Raw genomic sequence first — 25,328 nt, 5'->3', positions numbered from 1 at the left:
TTAAATGCCTAAAAGGCTAATTAAATAAAGAAAATGTTCACCTCCTGGGTTGAGGCCCAGTTTCTAGTCAGACTATATAACCCTCCTGCATGGGGAATCTCCAGCTCTCAGCTGCCTGAGAAAACATGACACAGAATCAAGTGAAACAGAACCAGAATAGTTAAAGCTGAAATCCACCAGGACGGACCTTACCTGTCAGGATGGGGTCTCTAACCACAGCTAACAGTTTTTTCCCCTCTCTTTGGATATGGAGTTGGAGAAAACTGGAGACTAGTATACATTCTCAAACAAGAAATGGATTTTGTGAAAATAGGTAAGTCACCAGATCTCAAAAACAAGCAAGCAAGCAAACAAACAAAAAACCAAACAACAAAACAAAAGCCAACCAAACAACAACAAAAAACTAAACCAAAACAAAAAGCAGACCCATGCAAACCCGATTCTGTTACGTCTTTTACAGTTTTTTCTTATTTAGAGTTACTAGCTCACATACACAATTTACAGCTACCTAGGGAAATGTTAAACTACCTTTAGGGCCCTGGCTAGATAGAAATGCACTCTAAAAACACAGACACAATATGTTGTTTTATCTGTTGCAAAAAAAAATGTATTTGATTACTTGAGTAAAATTACAGTATCTCTGTTGTTAGTAAGTATTAAATGTTAAAGAAATTGAACCCCCCCCTTTCAACTTTCCAAGAAAGTGCATGTAACAGTCCATCGTTTTCCTTCCATACCTAATACAAAATAAACCAACACTATACCTGCTCTTGATCAAGAAGCATTTGCTCTTGTAAGGAACATATCCATATGTACATTTTAATGAAAGTGATATTTCTTATTGTATATACAAGAGCATCTACATTTCTCCACTGAAGGTCGTTCAAGATGCTATCGTTAGCAGCATTGTGAAATTCCAGCACACGTTTTCTACTGTGAATATACCCTACAAGGCAAAAATGCTACGTCTCAGTTTCAACTACCAAAACAACACTTGTGGTTTTTTTTTCTCCTCTAAAGAATTCTGCGTGCTTATTACTGTACAGAAACTTATTAACATTGAAGACGACTCAAGTAAAAAGCACAGTACAAAGAGTTCGAAACGGAAATGGTTAACCCCTTAAAAACAAAACCAACAAAAAACGCAGGTTGAAGTTTAGAATCAAAATGAAAACAAAAACCAAAACAAACAAACAAACAACAACAAAAAAACCCCTAAGCCTTTCAAATGTTCAGCCTGTACTTAAAAAGTCCTTCCCTTAAATCTGTTTGGAAAGATTAGACAATGTGTTTGCTGATAAAATTTTCCAGCAGGATCAAAGTGTACATTTATATACAGACTTTATTAGAGATCTAACGTATCACGGAGGCATTGCATCAACACCAGATTCATATTAAACTGGATATAGAAAATAAGTTAATGCCGGATTAAGACCGCCTAGCAGGGCAACTTGTGATTGCCATAAATGTTACAGCAAGCTTAGAGCACTCTAGTCCATTAGTATTCAGTCCAAAATACAGAAGACCAAAGTTAATGCTTGCACTCTGTTTGCAAAGCAAGGTTATAGCACTAATAAATAAGCTTTCTTAGAACTCTAGAGGTTGAACAACGTACAAAAGAATGTCTTCATAATGTAGTTCATAGTCCCAGGGGCCAGAAGGTAAAGGGCGGGGGTAGGAGGCAACCTCGGGAGGCATCTGCGAGGAAGCGTTCTGGCAGCTTTAGCTCGTGACTATCTCCTTGCTGTCCTCCACGAAGCGGGTGAAACGGAAGCTGGTTCCATTCTCGCTGTTCGCCATTTTCTCCAGGCCAGCCAGGGGAGCACTGGGTTCGGCATTCCCCAGTTTTTCCACGTTCCCCGTCAGCCCGCTGATAGGTGAGCTGCTCCCGCTGCCCAGGCTTCCAGGAATTGGAGGGATGCCACCGTTCTGAATGACAGAGATCTCGTTGGCCTTCATGGCCAGCCCGTTGGACAGTGCTGCTGTATACTGGTTCCAAAAACTGGACGGATCCCCGCTTCCTGACCTCGCCGCCAGATCCTTCTGGAACATTTCCGGGAACTTGACAGGATTGCCTCCTAGAAATGTCATGGGGCCATCCACTGAGAGGCGCCGGCCCCGGCGTGCAGGGGTGCTGTTCCACATATGAGTGCCCATGTGGACCTGTGGTGTGGGTTGGGGAAGAGAGAGAAGAAAAAAAAAGAGAGAGAACCGGGGGCTTAATAGCTAAATCTGTCTCAGCTCATATCCCAACATTCGACAAAGCAAGTGGCCTAAATGTCTATTCTTATTACATGACAGACAGGGGAAAAGACACCAGGAACCATCCACTCCCATGGTCTAGTAATAACGTTTGCTCTCTGCAGCGCTGGGATGGCTCTCCTCTTCCTGGGCTAACTCGCCTTACTTACTCTTTTTTTATTACCCGTATTTAGCTTATAATGGCCTCAAGCAAGCCAGGCAGTCGCAGATAGCTCCTCTCAGGGTTAGAATTGTTATGTCCATTCTCATTGCAGTGGTAAGTATTGTATCTGACACCCTCTACCCTGTAGATGTCCTTTTCAGATGGGAAGAAAGTAGCCCTCACTGATTGCCCATTGGAGGGCCTGCACAGAGAGAAAAACCAGAAAGTAATTATTCATCCCACATTACTGGCAGCAACCTCCAGAGGAATACTCTGTCAACAGAAAAATGTACACAGGGAAGAGTGCTCAACTGTTGCTCTAGAACGAGCATATTTGCTTTATTTCCAACACATATCAGTAGGAAATGCCGTGTAATCAATTATCATAATACCCATTAGCTGAGGAGTGATGTTACTGTTTCTAGAAAAATAAACCAGGCTAGACTGGGGTTATGAAAAATAGCTGCATGCGCCGAAGAGAGCCGTAGAGAGCTGTAATTATTAAGTGATATGGGCAGTGTGCAGGCCACACAGAGGTCTTTAATCAATACCCCATGGCAACGCCAGGCTGTCTGATTTGGTAGGTAAAGCAATTCATTTGATGCACTTAAGCTAGACAGCAGAGAGAGGCCTGCTGCTTCGCTTAGGTACCAAATTATTCAAGGCGTTGGGACAGGCAGCAAGCTACAGGCTGCCCTTGTCTCTGCCGTGATCCTGACCTCATAAGTCTCCATGTCTCCCCCCTCAGCTGCATGAAGCAGGTCCCCTTTCCAGAACCTTCTCCCTGACTATGCAGCTGAGGCCTCCAGAAGCACACGCTATCATCCAGCCAGGGCATGGGGAAGGGCTGAGGGGTTGTGGGGGGGCAGGCAGAGCAGGTACCTTTAGATTGCCTTTTGTCGTGAATGCTCTTCCACAGATAGTGCAAGCAAAGGGCTTCTCTCCAGTGTGAGTTCTCTCGTGGATCTGCAGGGCACTCGAGGAAGAGAAGGTTTTACCACATGTGTTACAATAGTGCTGTTTGGGAGTTCTCCGGGGCAGAGCTGGGAGCAGGACCGGGGATGTTGCAGAGGATGACAGAGGCCCCTGAGGGACATGACTAGTGGGGGCGTCCTTACTGTCCTGAGGAGAAACGTGCACAAAGCCGTTGACCTCTGTTTTGATGAGAGATGACAGCGAGTTGGCGGGAATCACTGCTGAGTTCTGATTGGGGCCGAGGTTGGAGCTGGGCTCGAAGAGCTGCGATGGTAGATCTCGCATCTGATGTGTCAACATGTGCTGCTTCAAATTACCCTTTGTGGAAAAGCCACGGTTGCAAACTGTGCAAATGAACGGTCTCTCTTTGGTATGACTTCTGTAGTGAATGTCCAAGGCACTCTGACAAGCAAAGGTTTTGCCACAAATGTCGCAAGCAGTGTTTTTAAATTTACCCCGGTCTCTGAAAGGGAAGAGGATTCCCAGAGAATCTTCTTTGATGATTTTCTCTGCATGACTAGAGGTCAAGTCCAAAGCACCTCCGTTCACTGGGGTGGGAGACAGACCATTGGCAAACTCGCCTGGCCCCACTCTCTGTGGCTTTTCCTCCACGCTGGGTGACTTGTGGAACTCTTGAGTATTGTTGGATGGGGACAGAGCCTGCATGGAAGAGGTAGACTCTGAGATGGCTGGGCTGCCTGCACTCTGGCTCTCCATGTCGCCACCCACTGAGGATGAGTCGTTGGTCAGCACATCCCCTTCCACAGACCCATTCTCCACTGACTTCAGGCTGGCCTGCAGCTGCTCTGCCAGGCCAGCATTGATCATCTTCATCTGATTTTCCAAAGCAGCGATGCTCGACATCTCGAGGGGGAGAGGTGAAGATGACAGGCTATCTTGGGAAGCGTCCGCTGACTTGGGTGTATCCGGGATGCTGCCCTCAGGACACTCCTCCATATTCTCATCTGAGAAGTTGTCTAAGTCGTCGAAATTCTTCTCATCAAAGGAGCCTGTGTCAGACTCCATGGACTCGGGGTAGTTGTCAGGGACCGGGGTGTTCGGGATCTGGCCTCCCATGTGCATACGGATATGTTGCTGGAGGACCACTGCATTTGTGAACTTCTTCTGACAGATGGGGCAGGAATGCTGGACTCTGAGTGGGGGCATAGCCCGATGGACGCTGTAGTGGGTCTTGAGGTTCCCTTTCGTGGTGAAAGCCCGGCCGCAGATCTTACACTTGAAGGGCCTCTCCCCAGTGTGTGTCCGGTAGTGCATTTTCAAGGCGCTCTGACAACTGAGAACCCGGTGGCAGATGATACACTCATTGGGGTCGGTGGCCTTCTTGTCAATATTTTCTACAAGTTGCTGCAGCTTGGATGTCTCTGAGGCCTGGGCCGAATCTAAGAGTCCCCCAAAAGGAAACTTGGCCTTGAACTGCTCAGACATGAGGGGCAACAGAGGGTTGGTGAACGTGGTCCCTCCTGAACCACCGTCGGCCACTGGGGAGTTCAGGGTACTATTGCCCACTGTTGGGACCGAGCTTGCCGTGCTATTCTCTTCACTCTTGCCACCGAAGGGTGGCACAGCAGACCCTTCAGCTTCCTCTGGGACCCCACTTGGGTTTCTTGTGGTCAAATCAGGGGCCCCAGAGTCACTTTTGACTGAGCCTTGGGGGCTGGCAGCAGAATGGCTAATAGGGATGGGCGCAGGCTCTTCTGTCTTGATGAAGGGCGTGAGGCTTGGGATGGTCGGAGGCAATGGCAGGCCGATGGAAGTGGTCAGAGTGGGCAGGACTGGCTTGGTGTCTAGCCAGCTAGTGACTGGCTTCTCTGGTGGGATGGACATGCCATAGGGGATGCCAGTGCTCGTGGGGACATTGTCCAAGTGCTCCGGTACAGGGTAGGGGTTCATCTGGATGTGGGGGTACTTCTCTTTGTGGCGCTGGAAATGGACTTTCAGGTTGCCCTTGGTAGAGAACCTGTTCCCACAGATGTTGCACTTGAACGGCCTCTCTCCAGTATGGGAGCGCAAGTGGATCTGCAAGGCACTGTCGCTCCCGAAGACCTTTGCACAGAACCTGCACTTGTGTTTAAAGAATGCCTCGTCTGAAGTACTTTTCGCTTCAAAGGCAGTGACATTTGGTGGCTTGCTTTTTCTTTGCTGGGCCAAGGCAGACAGGGAGTTCAAATCTTCTGCAGTTGTTGCAATGTTAGGCAAAGGGGTAGGGAAAACAGCGTTAGCTGGGGTCGGCTGAGGTAGAAGTGGGTCAGATGCAGGACTCAACAGACTGCTTATTGCAAATGCTGGTGAGGATGACGCTGAGACGGCCGGGGAGCTGACGTGGGAGGCACCAGCATTGGAAGCCACTTTTTCTGAGGACGGGGTCGGAACTGCAGCTATGCTCATGTTGGGAGAAGTGCCACTAGTGGGCGGGACGATGGTGCCGGAGCTGCTCTGAGGTAGCTGGACTGGGGGAAGCTGCTTCACACCGCTGATGTTGGCAGATTGGCTAGCAAGGCTCTGTGCTAATCCAGCTGCCACCGCCAGCTGCTGAGACAAATGGGAACTTAGTGTGGTCAAGGGGTTGGCAGATGTTCGTAAAGTACCTTGAGAAGGGATAGAAGGTGCTGGCAGGTCTGCGCTCTGAGAAGCCAGCAGCAGTATTTGGTGACGAATCTGTTCGATGAGCTGCAGCTGGTGGATCTGCTGCTGCTGCAGAGCTAGGAGTTGCTCCATGAGGGTTGAGATGAGCAGCTTGCCTCCGGAGGCCCCCCCACACCTCGCTTCCTGGGAGAACTGGGCCACCGCCACCTTGGTGCTCTGGAGATTCTCAATGATGACGTTGCTGTTGATGACCGAGAAGTTGCCCAGTGTTGTCAGGTCCCCGAGTTGAGGTAGAGAGGTTGTGATCGCTGAGGTACCCGTGGAAGAGCCGCTGTGGCAGCTTGGGGTGGTGATGTTGGTGACACCGCTCAGAGGGCCGCCACCGTTGCTGCTGCTGCTGCTGGTGGTGGCAACTGGGGCCTCCACCTCCATGGACTCTTCCCTGTCAAGTCCCTTGTGTTCTGAAAGGTCGCTGCCGTCTTCTTGGTCTGCTTTATTCGCTGCGTCTTTCATTTGCTCCTCAGGATTATTGAGAGACGGGTCAGGAGGGAAGGTTTTTGGTGGGGAGGCTGGATTTTCATTGACAATCAAAACTAATTGATTCTTACTGCAGCTCTTTTTGTGGAGCAGAAGGTCTGATAATTCAAAGAACTCGGCGCAGCACCGGCCACAGACGTGGGCATCCTTGCTCTTAGTGGGGCGACTTGGTTGACCCTTCTCTGTGTCCCCTACAAACATCAAAAAGTGCAGGGTTAAAATGAAGCCAGAACAGACTGTCAGTAATGACTTGAAAATGGGAGAAAAGGCCATAAATGCTTTCTATCTGCAAAACTCCAAATGTGGCCCCTGAAAGTCAGGCTGTGTTTCCTGGGATGTTGAGGGACTCCTATCCAGCTGGTATTTTGGATAGCTAAGGCCTTTAGATAATTCATCAAAATATAAAATACCATGAAGGGAGGACATTGGTACATAATGAAATTCCATAGCAAAATATTGATTTCCAATATTTTATACACTGATTGTCTACTTGCCGGGAGAGGGTCCCTCAAGCACACTGAGGACTTATTAGGCTCTTGAGTTTCTGTCAACCTTATTCATTTTCAACTGATGCAAAGATATCTGTGACAGTCTGTTCTGTCACTAAACTAATTTGTAGTCGTTCAGGTTCCAATCAGTTGTTGACAAGGGGGAAAAAATGCGTATCACCCAGCTGCAGACTGATGACTTCAGAGTCACCTCAAGTCCCTGCCTGGAACCTTAGCTCAGGCCCAGTAGTGACAAACACATTTCAGTCTCATCAGTAACAGACCCATTTCAACTTCAAACTAGAAAGCAATACCCACACATGCAAAGTGAAGAGAACGCAGGATCGTAGTCTGGTACCTATGCATCACCCCACAGATGTTTGTTTTTCAAATTCAGGAATGTGCTCTGGTGCTCATTCTCCTAGGCAAAGGATAGATGCCACCATGTTTCAAGTGGCAACCTTCTAAGTAACTCCTCAAAAGTGGTCTTTCTGTCTCTAAAAATTGGCATGGCACCCACAGTTCTGCTAAATACTAGCTGAGGAAGAAGGTTCTTTTCCTTAAGAAATCGTGCTCGCAGGAGACTTTGGCAATTCTTGTCTGAATGCCTTTAAAAATACTTTCCCTTTTGCTGTTACCAATTGTCTAACAGATTGTCCTGAACCACCAGATACACACACACACACTATATATATATATATATATATATATATATATATATATATATATATATGGCTTGATTGTTTGGCTTCACTGGTTGCTCAGATGTCTTCCCACTAAGACCCATTTGTAAATTAAATATCAAAATCTCCAACTCCAAGCTAACATCCTATTCAAAGACAGGATGGCGTCCCCTTGTTTGCTCAGCATGGGGAACACCAAACTCCTGTTGTACAAATGGTGTGTGGTCATCTCCAAAGACTGTGAAAAAAAAAAAACCTGTTTAATTCAAGGATTACCTCCCTGCATGCTTTTCTACAGAGCTGAATCAGATAATAGGTAGTTTCCATGACTTCCAAATTGAATCTTCTAGAAAACTTGCAGGAGGGGGAAAAAAAGTAATTGCAGATATGAATACATTGGAAAATCAAAATGCTGCCTACCCCACAAATCCCAGCCAACTCAAGAGTGTATTCAAAAGAGCCAGAGGTTACCTTTTTGGATTAAGCATTTAAAAAGCTTGGGAGAGTTTTACATTTCAGAAAATACAATTATCACCTAAACAGTCACTTGTGAAAATTCCTTAACTCTATCTGCCTGGAGTGATGCGGATGTTGATTAGGGCCCCTGGTAAAGTAGGCTGGCTGGCCCCGGAGGAGCGGACCACGCGTGTACGTTCTCCTCACTGGGAGAGTTATTTTAGTGGCTGAGTTATATTTAATAAGCCAGCTTTCCTAATCCCCATCTTTAAATCTACACGGGGTTATAGTGCAACATGCATTAACAACACCAAACAAATCGCAGTTGTGGCAGAAAATACCAATAATGATCCAGTTTTAATTTAATGTTTAATCATCCTAATTGGCACCAGATTCCCATGCTCGCTGAAGGTGCTGCTTTAAGCACTTTCTGTCTCTTCTCCTGCCTTGAAATAGTACAAACAAAATATTAAATGAAATTTGCTAAAGTTACCCTGCTTCACTCGGGACAAAAAAAATGATGTGACAAAAAAATTCTGTGTAAAGCTTCGTATTTTGACAACTGATTTTAAATGATGCCCCCATTTCAGATGCTTATTTTAAACTAGGCAACGCAATTCCTAATATATTCGACAGAAATGTTATTTCTTTCTCTTTGCACATTTCCATATGTAATGGTTATGTTTCCATCTACTTTTACAGCCAATTATGAAGGAACAAAAGCTATTCTGTTTGTTCACACATTTTCAACAAAATGCATTAAAACTATTATGTCAGCATGTTCTATTAAGCTCTGCATTCAGTGGAAAATACTTTTCAACCAGCTCACATTTATCAAAACATAAAGCCACTTTAAAACACAGTTTTGCTTGGTCAGCTGGGCTTAGACAAATAATGACAGATTCAGAACTAAATAACCAGCAAGGGAAATCAGAAAACTGACTTCATCAATTGTACACATTACAATGTGGTTGCTTCAAATATTTAGCACATCTGTGCTCACGGTTAAAGGGCGTTTTAATTCTTTATAACTTGCAAACATCTGATCTTCTCATAATATATAGAAAATAATAAAAGGAAGGTTACTTTAGAAGGTTACACCGATGACTGCTTCCCTGTCCTGGGAGTCCGCATTTGTGCCGCTTCAAGACTCACTTGAGAATTTTCAAGTTTTTCAACCGGAATTTTTGTATATTTAGGATTATGTGAATGTGATGGAAAAAAATAAAGATGCTTAGAGATAAACGCCTGCTTGCTTCTAAGAGAGAGACCCTGTTAAAAAGTTGCCCATATTTGAGCTACGATTTTCACAATTTAGGAAGTTGACATTTGATCTCACTGTACCATCAGCTAATTTAATTTCCTGATGTTTATGAACAATCTGCTCCCTCCCAATCCTGGCATCTATTTTGATTCAGTTCAGAAGCAGGTGTTGCTACACTCTAAAGTGACTAACTTTAAACCCATCTGCATTGTGAACAGAATTCCAGCGAAGTAGCTTCAAGAGAAAGAAGACAGGCCAGGGAAACCAGCATGGCTCTTAGCCCCAATTTCTAAGAGGAATAACTTTAAGTTGCAATTAGATAACAAGCAGGCAGAAACACACACACACACACACACACACACACACACACACACACACACGGGTGGGGGGGGAGAGAGAGAGAGAGAGAGAGAGAGAGAGAGAGAGAGAGAGAGAGACCCTTGTGTTCTAATTCATTTTTTTTTCTGCTCCTACCCTCTGTTATCTTGTATCTCTTTCAATAATCTGTTACACAGGATGGCAACTGGTGACCGGTGACCTCGTTATGGTAACTACAGTTCCCTTGTTCCTCCTATTGTGGTGCAAAATCACATTCCAGATCCTTTTCTATGGATTTTGCATTCACATTAATTTCGTAATTCCAGTCAGATAGGAACATTTACAAAGCAAGAGCTTTTTTTTTCCCCCTCAGCAAACTCAAAAAGATGCTTAGAATTTCAGTTCTTTTTTGGAGGAAGGAGGAGATGTCGCATTGTTACCAAATTGACACTAAAATTCCAGATGTTTAAGCTCTTGCTGAACTATTTAGGTACCCAATTCAAATTTGTCACTTTTTATCCTCTTCACCAAACACAGCAGAATTTGGAAGCAGGAAAATGAAGTGGACCTGTCTACTCAGAAAGCAAAAATAAAACTGTGCCTCTCACAGAGAGGTTCAGCCAGCCAGGAAAGGAAGAAAAGGAAAACAGAAAGAAAACAGAAAACAAAGCAAAGCAAAACAAAACAAAAATCTAGAAACCAACCACCAGGCTCTACCAGATTTAGTTTTCTCTTTGGGAGCTCCTCAGAAAGACACTTAACACTACTTGCCAGTACCTTAAGACTACATTAGCATTTCTTAATAGAACTCAGACAACAGTGGACTTGAGGCCCCTAATTTTAACAGGCCGTTTCTTCCCACAGACCTGCTTGCAAAGGCGATCACGAACATATTTGATTGAGTGATGCTATATCTTTTTGTTTTATTTTTTAAAAGCAGGATCTGAACGTCCAACTTAAGGTTCCAGGAAAAGTGGTAAATACAACATATGCTACACATATTTTCTATAATGTCTGAAGTTCCTTTTATGCAGCATGCAATCAAATGACAAATGAACTGTCCTCCAAGTGTACAGTGTCAGCCCTGATTGTGTGGAAGGAGACAAGAGAAACCTCTGAGAAAAATAACATGGACAAGATACTCCACTTAAAGTTCTGGTCCAGACCCACCTCCGGCTCACAGTGAAAGGGGAAAATGTCTTCCCCATGGATGAATCAAACTGAACACTAGATGGGGATCCAACAGCAAGGGTTTGTTCACAAACTGCTTTGTGGCTTTCCTATTCCAGTGACGCGTAAAAGAGACTCCTTAAGGCGAGATCTAAACGCTGACTACACAAACATTGGCAAAGTCACAAGAAACTAAATCCCTGTTGTTGGAGGGTGAAGCTGAGCTGTGGGAACTACCTGTCAATCTTCCCCTTTGGGGGTCTGGCATCTGGGGGTGGCAGGGGAATAAGGTTAGGAAAAGAAGCCAAGCTGATAAGGAGAAACTAAAATAAACTACCAAGTTCCTGCTAAGTGACTAGCAAGACTCAAATTGGGGGTCACCGGGAAGACACTGAAGGACACATTATGATCTGGACCTTGTCACCTCTGCATGGGAGGAGGCTGGCAAAGGTTAAAACAGCTTTACACGTCCAGGTTTTCTAAAGCCTGGCACACAAACTTTTTTCCTTCATGGGGGAGGATTGTCAAGCCCCAGGTTAATATTCTCTTTCTCTCTCCTCTTAAGAATATTTTGGAACACAGGCTTTCTGCACCAGGGACTGTGTTGGAAAACCCACGTTTAAGCTGCAGAAGAATTTCGATTTTTCTGGTTACTACACACTGAGTGAGCTTGGCTAAGTTTTGAAACCCAGAACCTGCCTGGATCCCTCCTCCCACCGCCCTCCAGATTCTCCACCAGAAAAATGTGGGCTTTTGCCTTCTGAAGGATATTGTTGGTAAAAAGACAACTCGAAGCCTCCAACCATAGGGAAAAGAAACAGCTTCCCAAACAGCAACCTATAATTTGGTACTTGTGCCCTGAGCCATGGCAGAAACTGGATGTAAAATACACCAACAAATGCTCAATACCAATAAGCCACCTTTGCACAGTTTATCTCCTCCTGATCGGGCTTTGCCGTGTGTTTGTTTTTTAACATTTTAGAAAGTATTTGCAGCCTGAAGCAGATCTCAGCAAAACAAAACAAGACCAAAAACAGTTCACATTTTCTCATCCAGAATCTTTTATTATGCCAAACTTAAAATAGGCTTAATGAAACATGAATTCTTTCCAACTGCCTTTTCTTGCAGGTGTCAGTTTTTTTAGTTTTTTTTTGTTGTTGTTATTTGTTTGTTTAGTTTTTTTTTTTTTTAAAGAGAATTCATTATAGTTCTCTCTAACCTTTTGGGCCCAGAAATCAATGTGTGGCCATTAAGCTGCTTACAATGGGTAAATTACTTTGGTAAATAATAGAATTTCTTTACTAATATGAGTAAGATGAGTTTTTCAGGATATTTCTTAGGAGAGTCAATACTTTATCTCTAATTCCCGATGTTTAAAGTTTCTTCCAATATTATCCTTTCCTTTAAAAAGCTGAGCAGCAAAATACTTCAACAAATGGAGTCAGAATGGGGCCTGCAGTAACTGCAGGAATCTTGAAACCATCACCAAATGGAGTAAACCAAACCAGACAAAAAAACCCAACACACACACACACAAACACACACACACAGACACACAGACACACACCTGGAAATCCAAACTCAAAGAAAAGTAACCACATATTAATCATTACATTCACACATTCCCTTTTCCAGGACTTATCCATCATGGTAAATAACCATTCCAAGGCTAGTCATCCTTCTACAAGTAACTGGAGACTTGTTGAATATTTTTAAAGAGATGAATCCTACTTACCACAATCCTAGTTTCATAAGAAACCGAAAAAAAAACCTTACGGAATACTCAAGTAGAATAAGCTATCAAGGTTTTTAAGAGTAACTAAATAATCTAAGATCAACTAAATAATCTTTTAAAAAAAAATTCGAATGGAGGTGTTGGATTAGCTACTTAGCAAGGCGAAGATTTCTTTGTAAAACTCAAACACAACACATACTACATATACATGTATGAGGCCACATAACATGGCAGGGGAGTGGCTGCTTCAGGGCCACTGTGGCTGGCCTGAAAACTTTTCTAGGTTTTACTCTCTGTGTGGAAGTCAGACAGTTTGGGGAACATAAGCAAGAACGACTTTGGGCATAAGCAATATCTACTTTGGTAATGTCTGATATTTCATGTGCTGTATGCAGTAAGACCCTCTTGAGACAGGAAGAAGGGTGAGGCTGGCATCTGAGTAAGAGATTTGTCTTCCAAAGTAAAAATCCCAAACGTCCAGCAGTGGCTTCTCAGCCACATGTGTAGGGAAATGGATGGAGACTGCTGGACCCGTTGCGGGGAAAGTTGAGTTTTAAAAGCAAATGTGAACTTTCGTTTCTATGTATCTCACAACGATTCCCAAATGAAAAGATTCGGGGTATGGCGGGCCCTCCTGACTGTCAGCTGGTGGGGAGGGCTGCCTGTGTAGGAGTACTGTTACAGCGCACTAAATCCTGTAACCCTATTACAAAACCTGCCCTCTAGGCAACTTTTCCCAAACTTATTGTTCAGCCATGTAAAAACAGTCATAACCTAAAACTATTACTACTGAAGAAAAGGAGGGAGCGAGGAGCTGGCCTGGGAGGGGTGTTTCCTAGGGTGTTCAGGATAATCACTGCTTTGTGGACAATGAACCAGCTTTTAGGAAGGAAAAAGGAGAAATTAAGTGAAAAAGAAGAAAGAGAAAGAAAGGAAACTTGATTCAGTTCCTTAATTAACTTACCTCAAAGCTCAAATAAACTAAAAAAAAAAAATTGTACTAATAAATACTAATAGTTGGAGGCAGTGAACCCCTTTAATGCTATCGCTTTATGAGAAGCCTTAACTATTAAAATTTCCAGATCCAGACTCAAAGCAAAGACCTAGCAAGCATCTTTTCTTCCGAAGCCCGAGGTGGTGATTGTTACTTTTGAAATTTTTTGCGTGGAAAACGCAAGCGATCAGCACACGTTAAAAAACACAATCCGAAAAAACCAAAAAAACACCTCTCTTCCCCCAGGTTGTTGTCCCCCCGTATGCAAATTGTTAAGTTTTAACAGCATCCCGGTGCAAAGGCCTCACTTGAGGAAAGATTGTTGTGGGGGCGGCAGCAAGCCTAAGAAACTAGCTGAGGAACCCCACAAAAATAGTCCGAGTGGTCGCTGCGGCCTTGGTTAATTTCATCTGGTTTTTACCCTCAAACCCGTTCTTTTGGGGTGGGAAGCCGGGTGTATTTTCAGGGGATCTTTCCGGAGGACTCAGAGAGTCACACTGGTGAGTTTTCCAGCTTCAAAAGGTGTTGGGCAAAACAGTTGCCTTAATGGCTCTCAGATCGCCTGAAAAAAATGTCCAGGTGTCTCACGCCAGGACTGCCCTCTCCCAAGAGCGAGGAGGAAGTAAGCTGGCGGTCCCTTGTCTCTCGGGTTCAGCCTGTGCATCCCCGCACCCAGAGCCAGGCCTCTAGGGACGGAGCCCGCGATGTAGGGGCTCCAGCGCCCGCAGAGTGGAGTGGCCAGAGGTGCGGATCTCAGGTCACACTTCCGAGCTCTGCTGGGGTGCAGGTCCCTCCTTCACGCCCGGGATCGAGGATCCCGAAGGGCAGCCGGAGCCGCCGAGCCTCGGGTCGGGTCCCTCTCCGACCGAGGCAGCGGAGAGTGAGGCACAGAGCCGGGTAACCCCGGAACCGAGCGGAGCCTCTGGCCTGGGAGCTCGGAAACTCTGCCCTGAAACAGCACAGGTCAAGTTGGGGTCGGAGGGGGTCTTCCCTCCGTAGTCCCAGTTCCCTGCTCCGGTCTTTCCTATCCTAGGCCACAGTTCCCGCACACAAACTTTTCCCGACTCATCCAGTCCTTTCGGAACCCTGCCTTCGTCGCCGGCTCGCTCCAGGGGTCTGGCGGACTAACACCCGGGACCCGAGAGAGTGTCCAACGACCCTTTCCAGGACGGGTCCGGAAGGACGGGACTCTATAATAGGTGGGGAGCACACATCCAAGCTCGACTTTGACGGGTTATGGGTACAAGTGTGGAGAGAAACGACAGGAGGACAAACTTGGGAAGCCAGATCAAGCGACACTTCCCTGTCCCTAAGCCAGTCTCCAGAGCGACGAGCAGCACTCGGCCGCGACCCCAGGATGTCGCTCCTCCACCCCAATCCCCAGTTCTCACGGCTCGGAACCCCCAAAGGTACCACTTTTCGCCCGCTAGTCAAGTGGAAACGAGAGAGTTGGGGCGGGGGGTGGGGTACGGCGAGTTCCCCACGCGCTCGGCGTTCAGCCACCCGCACGAAGTAAACTTCTTTAACGTTGGCCGCAGGGCTGGGCGGCGAGGCCCAGGCGACAGAGGCCCAGCCCCGGGACCCGGGTGGCGCGCGGGGAAGCGGGAGAGACCACGCGTGGGCATCCACGTATGGCCTCTGCCCGTGAGATCGCCCCTCGGGGCAGCAGGGTCGTGGCCGCGGCTCCTCGGACCCGCTGGGCGGAGGAGAGAGCCAGCCGGTCAACCCCACTCCGCCCAGTCGAGGACTCGGAACTCCGGAAAGCTCCAGCCGGGATAGGCTGGCTCTCCCGGGACAGGGGGAAGCCTGGCCCGGCAAATTGAAATCGAGGAAGCATAAAATAAAACCAGACGCGCGGAGTACAGAAGGCGAGAGCGACGGTGGGCGCGGGGCCCGCCGCGTGTGCGTGGGTCCGAGTGTGCGTGTGAGTGCGTGTCTGTGTGTCCGCGGCGCGGGCCGGAGCACTCACCATCTCGCCGGGGGAGCGAGGCCACTTCGGGGTCGGATTGGAAATGTTGAGGCTTCGCTTGCTTCCTCCGCGACATGCTGGCTCAAACATCAGCTGGGGCAGAATAAAAAATTACTAAAAAAAAATCTTCTCAAAATTACGGAAATCGAGCGGCGGCGGCGGCGGCTCCCCCCGCCCGCCGGCCCGCCCGCCCCCTCCCCGGCTCCCCGGCCCCGGGCACAGCGCGCATGTGTCCTGCTATAATTATGATTATCAATAATGCATTGCGATTAATCATAGAGGGGCTCTTTGAAAGGCGATTGGCACCGGGCCAGCGCTATTCAAACCCGCTCGCCTTAATCAATTAGTTCGTGATTTGCTGCAGACCCCTGTCTCTCCGCGCGCTGGCCCAATAAGCCGGCCGCGGGGCTGGCTCTGCGCGCCGCGCCGCCCGACTCTTGGTTAACCCTCTTGGCGACCGCCCGGGACTCCGCGGCCGGGCCGCCGGGGGCCTGCCTCCTCGCCACTGCGCGCCCAGCGTCCCGGCCGGCGCCCCCCGCTCGTTCCCCTCCCCCCTCCCCCGCCCTCCATCCCGGGCTGGGCCGACCCGAATTAGCATGCTCGCCCGGGAGCCTAGCGGAGCAGGGCCGCGTGGGGGTGGGGCTGGCGGCGGGGGCTGGGGACCCAGGCTACGGGCGAGCGGCGAACTTCCCAACTCCCGCGCTGCGTGCTGGCCCGCGAGGGGGAGGGAGTCCCGTGGCAGGACGGGGTGGGGGAGGGCGCCCCGTTTCGTGAGTGTTCCTTCATTTCTTTAAGAGCTACCAGAAAGCAGCCCACCCCCACTCTCATAAAAAAAAAAAAAAAGCGAGTGGGGAAGAGCCAGCCCCACGCCGGTCCGCCTCCCGCCCGCTGCCGGGCCTCCCTCCCGCCTGCCCCGCCGCCTGGCTCGGAGATCCTTCGCCCAGAGTTCTCCATTCTCAGGATCCCGGGCTCGCGGGGGTGCGGAGAAGAGGACCCAGGAAAGGTTTGGGGACGTGATGGGTTTGGGGCCTGGGGGGAGGGGCCGTTTTCTCGCCACCCCATCCTCTCCCTGCCTGGGAGCGGCGACCCTCCAGCCTTTTGCTGGCTCCTTAGCTCCCTTTCTCTACCTTGGACATTCCCGGGACAATTAGGGCTGAAGTTTTCGGGAGAAGCGCCCCGAGCCCGTGGGATAAGGAGGCGGCTCGGCTCCGCCCAGGACCCCCTCCTGAACCTCCCCCCAGCCGCCCCGGTTGGCTGCAGGGCGCGTCACTCCGCGGGGAGGCGGCGGCCACCGTGGCGCCGCCAAGCCCCGGGCGGGTGGAGAGCAGGGACCTGCTTGAGCTCCGAGTTCAGCTTCGGCGGGAGGGAGGGGAGGGGGGCCGCTAATCCAGGGCTAAGCAGCGCTCCCCCTGCATGGGTGGTGCTGCTGGAGCCAGACCCTAGGCACCGCCTCTACCCCGGACCCTAGTGCTCCCTGTCCTAGGGGTGGAGGCCGCCGCCTCGCCTGCGACGAGGTGGCTGCCCGGAGTGAGCGTGGAGGGGGAGCCAGTTCTCTGCCCCGCTAGCTACGCCGTGACTCGCCTTCACTTTTCCGACACTTGCCACGCGCGGCGCCCAAACTTTTCTCTCCATCTCTATCTCCCAGAGCTGGGGAGCCAGCCTCTCTTACCCGCTCACGGGACCCAGGGATCCGGGCCCTGTATTCCCTCTTCCGGGTTTAGGCGCCTGCGAACCTGAGGCTCGGTCCTCGGCTTAGTTTAGATCTCCTTCTGCCTTGGGGTTTCCGCTTGCCGAGGTTCCCGAAGTCCTGCACCCGAAGGACTAAACTAACTAAACTTCGGCTGAGTAATGGGGGTGGAGGCGGGGGAGGGGTGCAGATACACAATCCTTGCCCTATCTCGCGATCGGGAGAGGAGAGGGCTCATAAGGACGCCCCAATTCTGGAGCGCCTTTGAGTCTGGATCGTGACACAGTCGGCTCGCGCGAAGTGGACACTACCCTTCGTAGCAGAAGAGCCTTGGAACTCAGGACTCAAATCGCACTCTCCTAAATGGCTTTTTGCCCCCTTCCCCCGGTTTTTTTCTTTTCCCTCTATAATCTTTTGTGTGCTAGTTGACAGTATCTTTTTCTGTCTGCGGACTTTATTCTTTCTTGCTTTAACTTCTCCCTTCTGTCATTGCCCCCGTCCACCCTTTCCTCCCTTTTCTTATTTTGTCGCTGCTCACCCACCCCTCGCGCGTCTCCCTGGTCTCCCACTCTCCCCCGCACCTCGCTCTTCCCTTCTCCCCAGGTTCTGTTCGGTACTGGAGATTTTGATAAAAAGACAAACGAAGCTATCAGTGGCTCTGATGTTGAAGAATGAAGATAATAATGTTTCCATAGGTGGTGTTTCAAATGCCATTATTTCTCACTGAATATTTAAAGAGATCTCTCGGCAAAGATGGATTTGCTCACTCCTGGGGTGCGAGCCGCTTGCTTTCCCCAAACCCCCGGGAATGGGATCAGACCTGAGCACTTTGAAATCCAGCACTCTCCCCTACCCCGCAAATCGGCGCGCTTGAAAACACACCAACGCGCACCCCTTAGGGTGCGCCGAAGCTTCCTGGCGCACCTTTCTTCCTTGAATCTGCCGGTATTTAGAGCCGCCCTCAACAGTCTTCAACATTCTTGGCTTCTTGAAAGTCCTGGCCTCCGGGCAATCCAGTGGCCAGAAACCCAGCGGAGCTGGCGGTCCCACAAGCCCTTCTCGGGGTGTGCTCCGCGGGAAGCTCCAGGGAGATGCTTCACACGTGCTCTCTGTTGGCTCTATGTGTGATTAAAGGTTGGGGGATCTACCCCCACCACCAAACATCACAAACGAACGAAAACGCAAAATCTGCTGCTTCGCGCTGTTTAATTAAAAATGGGCGAACAGAGACGAATTAATTGCGGGTATCTAAACTTTGATAACTTTTTTCGTTCTTTTGAGTCCTCAACGACGTAGAGGCAGGCGCCTGGCTCTGGGAGAGGCATCCCCCGCTAATTTCTTGTTTGTTTTCTTTCCCTTTGGCCGGGAGAGAGATGAGGGGAGGTGGAGGAGGGGGATGGGAGGAAGGGGACGGTTGGAATGGCCGGGAGAGAATTGGTCTTTATTGTTGGTGGCGATACATCAATTACAGGCCATTGTCTCGCGCCCAAGTTCCGCGGTTCGCTGGTGCGGTCGCCGAAGTGTCAGCAAGCTGGCGAGGCACCGCGTGCCGCAGAGCAAAGACATAATTAAATCAATAAAAAATAGACACAGTTTGGGGGGGTTATTTTTTATTTTTGAACGGGTCGGCAAAGCGAAGGACAGTGAGGTGCCACAGCTGGGGTCCCTTCGAACTCCCTGCATACCTCTGGGCCAGAGCGCAACATGGGGTTCAGCCCTCCAAACCATGGATGGGGGCTGCCGCTGGGAAATACGGCGAAGAGGTTGTGGCTTGCAGGTTCCTCGGGGGGCCTGGTATTTAGGGATAGATACCCAATGGGAATGGGGGTAGCCCAAAATGAGGTGACAGCTGCGCAGGGGTCGCGACCTCTCAGACCAAGACGAAACGGACCCTGAGGAGGCACTTAGCAATTGTACAAACTGCCTTTGGGGGGCGGGGGTGTCTATGTTCCCTCCACTGCGTAGCCTCAGTTTCCCGAGTTTGTCCGCGGTGACTTGGCTGGCCCGAGGGCCGTGGCCTAGGGCCGCGGTCGTAGCAAAATTTTCAAGGAAGGTGTTTCGAGGCTTCTTTGTTTGAGCTCCAATTTTAGGAAGGTGTGGTGGCATGGAGGCCTTCCATTCTGAGCCCTGGTTCTTCTACCCGTAAAGTTTTCTAATTATGGCCCAGTCTGACCCCAGTGTGGGATGCAATTGAGGCCTTATGTGGGCCCCTGACTCTCTTTCAGGTTCCTTCTGTGCAGTTTGAGCACCTACTCCGCAAGTGGAAGTGGTCCCTAAGCGCTCTAGCTGTGCCCCAGCTTCCAAAATTTCCACCCCAGGCCCCAGGCCGGGGCTCCGAGAGCAGTAAAGGAGGTTTCGTTTTCCTACTCTGGGCAAAAAAGCGGCAAAAAGGCGGCAGCGGCGCCCCGGGGGCGGGGAGCATGCACATCGATGGTATCAACATTATTGATGGGGAAACGTTCTGGGCAGGAGCTTGGAGATCAGGTTCCCAGTCCCTCCCCTCCCCTCCCGGAGGTGGGTGGGATCAAGTGGATGGTGTGCTCGGGTGTGTGTGTGTGTGTGTGTGTGTGTGTGCTTGGGGATGGGGCGCCTGGATGCACCACCATTAACCACCTGGGGTTTATTTGTGTTTTCTTGCCTGAATGCCTGCCGGGTGGGGGTGGGAGGAACAAGGAAGAAAGACTGAAGTGGCTTCTTTCTGGACTTAGGGCTTGGGGTGGCGGTGATGACATAAAAAAGAAAAGTCGCCTTTCCCCAAACTCAGGACTCTTGTTTTCCTGAGAATATCAGACTCTTCTTAAGCGAACTGCAGTTCAAATCCTAACCTCTCCTCAGAATTTGGCGCAGCAGCTTCGAACCCGAGGCCTTGGAGAGTGAACTGTGAGCTCTGCCCAGCAACTGACTGTGGTGAAGGGCACAGATGGTGAGGGGAGACGTACCGCCGCCCACCAGCAAAGACCTGTGCTGCTGCAGCGCAGAGACAGGGTGTCCAGGTGCTGGGTCTAGAAGGAAATTCAGCCGCGCGCAGCGGAGGCAGGGGTCCACCTGAGCAGGGAATCCCTTACTCCCTGTGCGCGGCAAACTTCATCTTCCTCTTCTTGCAGAGCTATTCCCACACAGGCATTTAAGAACGGAATGGAACGGGGACCGCAAATGCTCCTCCAGGTTGCGCTTAAGTTCTCTGCGCTCCGCATGCAACAGTGCCTCGCTAAGGGGTGTCTGGGTATAAAATTCCTCCCAGAGGAAATGTCCCAAGGCAGAGAAAGTGGAAAAGACTAATCGAATTTATAAAAAGAAAACCTTTGCTTCCTTTTGGTTAAATCCTTCTGCGGTTTTCTGAGCGAGAGAAAAAAAAATTACCACCAAGCAATAGCGTGTGGCTAATTCTTGGAATGAGTAACTAGGATATTTAGAAAGCCCAGCAGGGTGCACAGATTTTCCTGAAGCGCGAGAAGTAGGTCCCGAGGATCCAGCAAAGACTGATTGGTTCTCATTAAATGCCTTCAGTTGAGATTGAGGGTAAGGTAGCTAGTCCACCCCCACCCCACCCCTGCTCTGGTGTGGGGTATGTTTGGGGGTGACCGGGAACCTACCAGGGAATATTAAAAGCGATCCTCTCCGACCTCGGGGGACTCAGATGTGGGCCGAAGCAAACCTGCCATAAGAACACAACAACAAAAAACATTTTTTTCCCCAATCATACAGTCATTTTTTTTCAGCAGCAAAATTTCCCATTTCTAAACAACAGGTTAACTCTTTTCATAGATGTTGGCTTTATTAAAAGGCTGTGTGCTTTGAAACCTTGTCTGGTGAATGGCTTTCTCCCACTTATTTTCATGGGGTCTAAGAACCTTTTGGTTTCATTTTGATAGAAAAACAGAAATGGCCAGGTCTGGTTTCAGGACTGTCAGCAAGGCCTGCTTGTCACTCACATGGGTGGTGACCTTCAAGTCCCACACAAGTCAGCTGAGCCCTGGCTTTCCCAGGGAATGTTTGGAAGGGTTTCTCCCTAAGTTGGGGGGAAAAGTGTCTTGTCTCTGGAAGGAGCTTTACCTCTTCGGGTTCCATCAGCTGGGCAGCCTCTCTCCTTCAAACCTGCACAATTAATTACTGCACTCCAGCAGCATCTCTCTCCAGTCTCAGCAGCAATACGATTTCCCTCAACTTGACATCCAGTTTAATGTGCAGCTGGGGAGCCAAGACACTTACATTTCCCAACTCCAACCCTGCATCTCCGTGTTTTCTCTCAAGGTGGAATTCTGAAATCATCCACGCTCCCAAGGCTGCGTGAGGAAGGAGCTCTCGTCTTTTCTTCCCCCCCCTCACACAAATTACCATTCTGATCTCTGTCTTAAATGTATTTGTCTAACTTTCCCTAGCCTCTTTGGCTTATTTTCTATTAAAATACAGACCCAGGAAGATCACCCCTGAGTGTTCCTTAGTCTGTAACACATCTAACCTCTAGATTCTGTGGAGGTCTGCATAGGTCTGGCTCCAGCCTTTGCTTTGACCACAATGCTACATGCTTAGATCACAACACCAGGCTGCTAGGGAATGATTTCCTCCGCAACCAAAGTGCGGGATTCCAAGGGAGGTGAATGAATTCTGTGTTTCTCAGATTTGCTTTCGTTTTTTTTTTTTTTCTTTCCACCTTGGACCTTGCACACCTTCAGTCTGGCAAAGCATACTGAAGAAATCAGCACCCACAGGCTCATCTCCCCTCCCAATCTTTCTTTGGCTCTTCTCAGATATTTACAGGACGACCTGATTGCACATGTGCTGTTTAGGGGTGGAGAACGTGGAGTCAGAGCTGGATGCTCGGCTTTTGCATTTTGGTCGTACCGGTTAACAGTGACCAGGGAACATAGCCCTAGGCTTAGTTTGTGTTCACGTATTGGCTAACCTAGTTTAAATTAATATCATGACCCTCTGTTTCCTGCTTTGTTGAGCATATAGTGAAGAAGCAGTGTAATGCTGGCCAGCATCTAGCAAAGAGCCAGGTCTGCCTCCTATAAGCAAATCTGCCTTCGTGAATTCCTTCATTTGCTAAATGGAGATAATAATAGTTCTTATTCCATAGGGTTCTGGGGAGCTAAAGGAGTTAATATGTATGAAGATTTTAGGATGACGGCTGGCATGGTAATTACAGTGCAAGTGTTAGCTATTATTGTCATTGATCTCACAGGTTTGCTGTGGGGATCAAATAATAGAATGTGGTCAAAATATTCCCACTTCATCTGTCCGTCCATTCATCTATTCATTCACTTCCTAGAGGGAAGTGTTGGGTGGCCATGGGGGATGTCACTGGGAAAGACTTGCATTCATTTCCTGACTTGTAGTAAGGGCCACGCCAGGTCTTCTTCATCATTCTGGAAGGTTTGTGAGCACTGTAGACAGGAATGGCTAAGCTGCTTAGGTGCCAAGCTATACTTTCAGGCTCTCTTTATTTGCCTTTGTTGTATGGAGTCCCCTGGGTCGTGTATGAAACAGAGCAGAACAGGACAGTGAGACATGCGGTGCTTCCTTTAGACCTTAGATGGTATTACCCAGTTACAGTATCCCAGGCCTTGCTCTTCTGGCCCCTTTTCCCCCTTTCCTTCTCTTTCTGTTTTGTTAAGTCATGAAAATTCACCTTGGCCAGTCCAATAGGACATTCTTTCTGTCACCTGCCTTGCCCTCAGAGGAGCTAAATTTTGGTTCAGACTCAGGCTCGCCAATGGCTGCTGCTCTTTCTGTTATTAGGATTATAGCCATGTTGTGGCTCGATGTAATCGAACACTTACAGGCAGAATGCAAAGTGCCCTTGTGAACTCCCTCCCTGTGCAGTGAGATTAAAATGCTTTTTACGGCTGGAATCTGGAAAAGGAATCCAGGGTGTGCAGCCATACCTGCTAGCATAGAGTTGCTGGCACAGCAGGTGTGCATGCTTCTTGTACTCCTGGGTTCCTTAAGAGGTGCCTGGCAGCAAGTGCCCTTTAAGAAGCTTCCAGATGTTAGCAAGTGGAGGGTAAGGCTTTATCCCCCTTTCCCCGTGATGGAGAAACAGATATCATTTAATTTGTCATTTGTCATCTGATGTCCTTCTACTCAAAAATGGTGCGGGGGGGGGGGGCACAAGACCTTTTATTCAGGGGCTCTTCTAAGTTCGGCAGTATGTGAATTATATGTGAGCGTCCTTCTGGTTCCTGTGGCCTCAGCTGGGGAGTTAAACATGATCTAGCATTTGTGGTGATTTGTGGGAACATTAGAGTGGTCAGGGGAGCACGGACTCTGCATACCATAGGCTTCCAGGTCTTTGTGGTTCAGTCCAGCTGGACTGCTGACCGGACTGGGAAAAACCTCTGGTGTTGGTGGGTGGCCCTCTAAATATCTTCATTACTTTGGGGGATTTTCTGAGGCCAAAGGTTTTTGTAAGTTAAGAAAACACAATTAAGCCTCCAGTGGCCCTTCACCTGTTTATCCATTCACCCCTTCACTCACAAATCCACGGAAGCAACCGAACCAACATGCCAGTGACGATTTTAAGCATGTAAAATGTAACGATGACATATGAAATGTAAATAAAATATCCAAAAAAAAAAAAAGATGTAACGATGACCAGGACAGAAAGAAACAACAAAATCCATAACTAAACAAAAAACAAAATCCATAACTAAAAGGGTACATGGTATATAATTTCATTTATATAAGATTCTAGAAAATTTAAACTGAACCATGTGCCAGAAAGTAAATGTTGGGTAGAAAAATTACATGGTAAAGTGTCGGGGCAGTGGAATGTGTGTGTGTGTTTTAAAAGGAATGAGGACACTTTGGGGATTGTGAGAAATACTTGTGAATGTAGTGATACCAGCAGTGACCTACCTATTTCAGACCTGATGCTGCTGTTCACTTTAAGTGACTGCTTGGCAGTGCACATTAACTGGGTTAATAGAATGGAAAATGTAGGGGCCTATGAGATGTCTCAGATAGACTAGCTGAAGGACCTACCATAAGCCTGACAAACCGAGTTCAATCCCGGGGACACACATAAAGGTGACAGGAGAGAACCAGCTCTAAGTCGTTGTCCATCCACACGCCGCTTTCCACTATGTGTTTCTCACAGTCCGTCAGCATCCATGATGCGTATGAGGGTCTGATGAGAAGTCCCAGCCTGGCATGTGGCTCACTGGTCACATGGCTCTGTTGGCATGAAATTGCCAGTTGTGCTGAGGGCTCACCTTTGGTGGAAGACCAGTAGGTTTCTTTTACTTCCACAACCTTCCATGGGCTGATATTTATGCAAACGTAATAAATACCTCATCAGCCTGCTATTTGTCTATTATTCGCCTCTCATCAGAACCCAGGGCATTATGGACTCTGATGGACTTTGAGACGCTCCCTTGGAGCAGAGTAGAGGGGGAGACAGTGGGGCTTTCCAATGCACACATCCTTGCTTCTGTGAGGAAGCAAACCCTGGACACTTTCATTAGGATTCTTAGCTACAGCCACAGAATCCATTTTTTTTTCCATATTTTTATTGATTCATTGTGTGTTAGTATTCTGTCTAAACTCCACCTCCAGTTACCTGACAACACCCAGGTATGCTCCTCCTCACAGTTACCTGGCAACAGCCAGGTAGGCCGGCCCACTATAAAAGGGGTGGCTTGCCCTGTCCTCTCTCGTTCCCCCCCCCAGCCTGCAGGTTGCTGTCTCCCCTCCCCCTATCTTCACGTGGTCATGGCCGGCCTCTACTCTCTCTACTTCTCTGCTCTCCTCTTCCATATCTCCTGAATAAACCTCCCCTCGTGGAACCATTTGGTCTGGCATTACCTGCTCCAAGCTACATGCGACAACCTTTCATTGTGAATTTTACAACGACCCAAATCCACTCATTTTTCCAGTCCTTCCCTATCTGCCCTTGTAACCGCCTCCCCCCAAGAAAATAATTAAATGAAAAACTCAAAACATCTTGTCATGGAAGCTGAGTGGCCCCCAGTCCCCCTTTGTTCACACATCTTTTCATGGCAATGAGTCATTGGTCTGGTTAGAAGTCTTTGGCTTCTGC

At 48.5% G+C, this 25,328-nt stretch overlaps 1 protein-coding gene and 1 long non-coding RNA gene across 4 annotated transcripts in view; one reads left to right on the top strand and one right to left on the bottom strand.

Annotated features, from left to right (window-relative positions):
• Positions 1-584: 584 nt before the first annotated feature.
• Positions 585-17,399, bottom strand: Sall1 (spalt like transcription factor 1). 3 transcript variants are annotated; one of them, XM_028755557.1, is made up of 4 exons: positions 17,267-17,399; positions 15,598-15,690; positions 3,287-6,711; positions 585-2,163 (listed from the first exon to the last, which is right to left on the bottom strand). In XM_028755557.1, exons 2-4 carry the CDS (start codon positions 15,671-15,673, stop codon positions 1,723-1,725), a joined length of 3,942 nt encoding a protein of 1,313 aa, XP_028611390.1. In that variant the 5' UTR covers positions 15,674-15,690; positions 17,267-17,399; the 3' UTR covers positions 585-1,722. The 3 variants fall into 3 exon arrangements, with proteins under 3 accessions (XP_028611390.1, XP_028611392.1, XP_028611389.1); XM_028755559.1 differs by lacking the exon at positions 17,267-17,399 and adding an exon at positions 16,725-16,750 and having other exon boundaries at positions 1,325-2,163; XM_028755556.1 differs by lacking the exon at positions 17,267-17,399 and having other exon boundaries at positions 1,325-2,163; positions 15,598-15,748.
• Positions 16,492-25,328, top strand: part of LOC114610916 — a 24,816-nt gene continuing 15,979 nt past the window's right edge. Inside the window, exon 1 of the long non-coding RNA XR_003709750.1 lies at positions 16,492-16,600. This is a non-coding gene — a long non-coding RNA (uncharacterized LOC114610916). The remainder of the gene's footprint in view (positions 16,601-25,328) is intronic.

Source organism: Grammomys surdaster, unplaced genomic scaffold (assembly GCF_004785775.1).
Source record: "Grammomys surdaster isolate TR1022 unplaced genomic scaffold, NIH_TR_1.0 126063, whole genome shotgun sequence".
NCBI lineage: Eukaryota > Metazoa > Chordata > Mammalia > Rodentia > Muridae > Grammomys > Grammomys surdaster.
The sequence above is the reverse complement of the archived record's forward strand: the minus strand, read 5'-3'. Positions and strand labels throughout refer to the sequence as shown.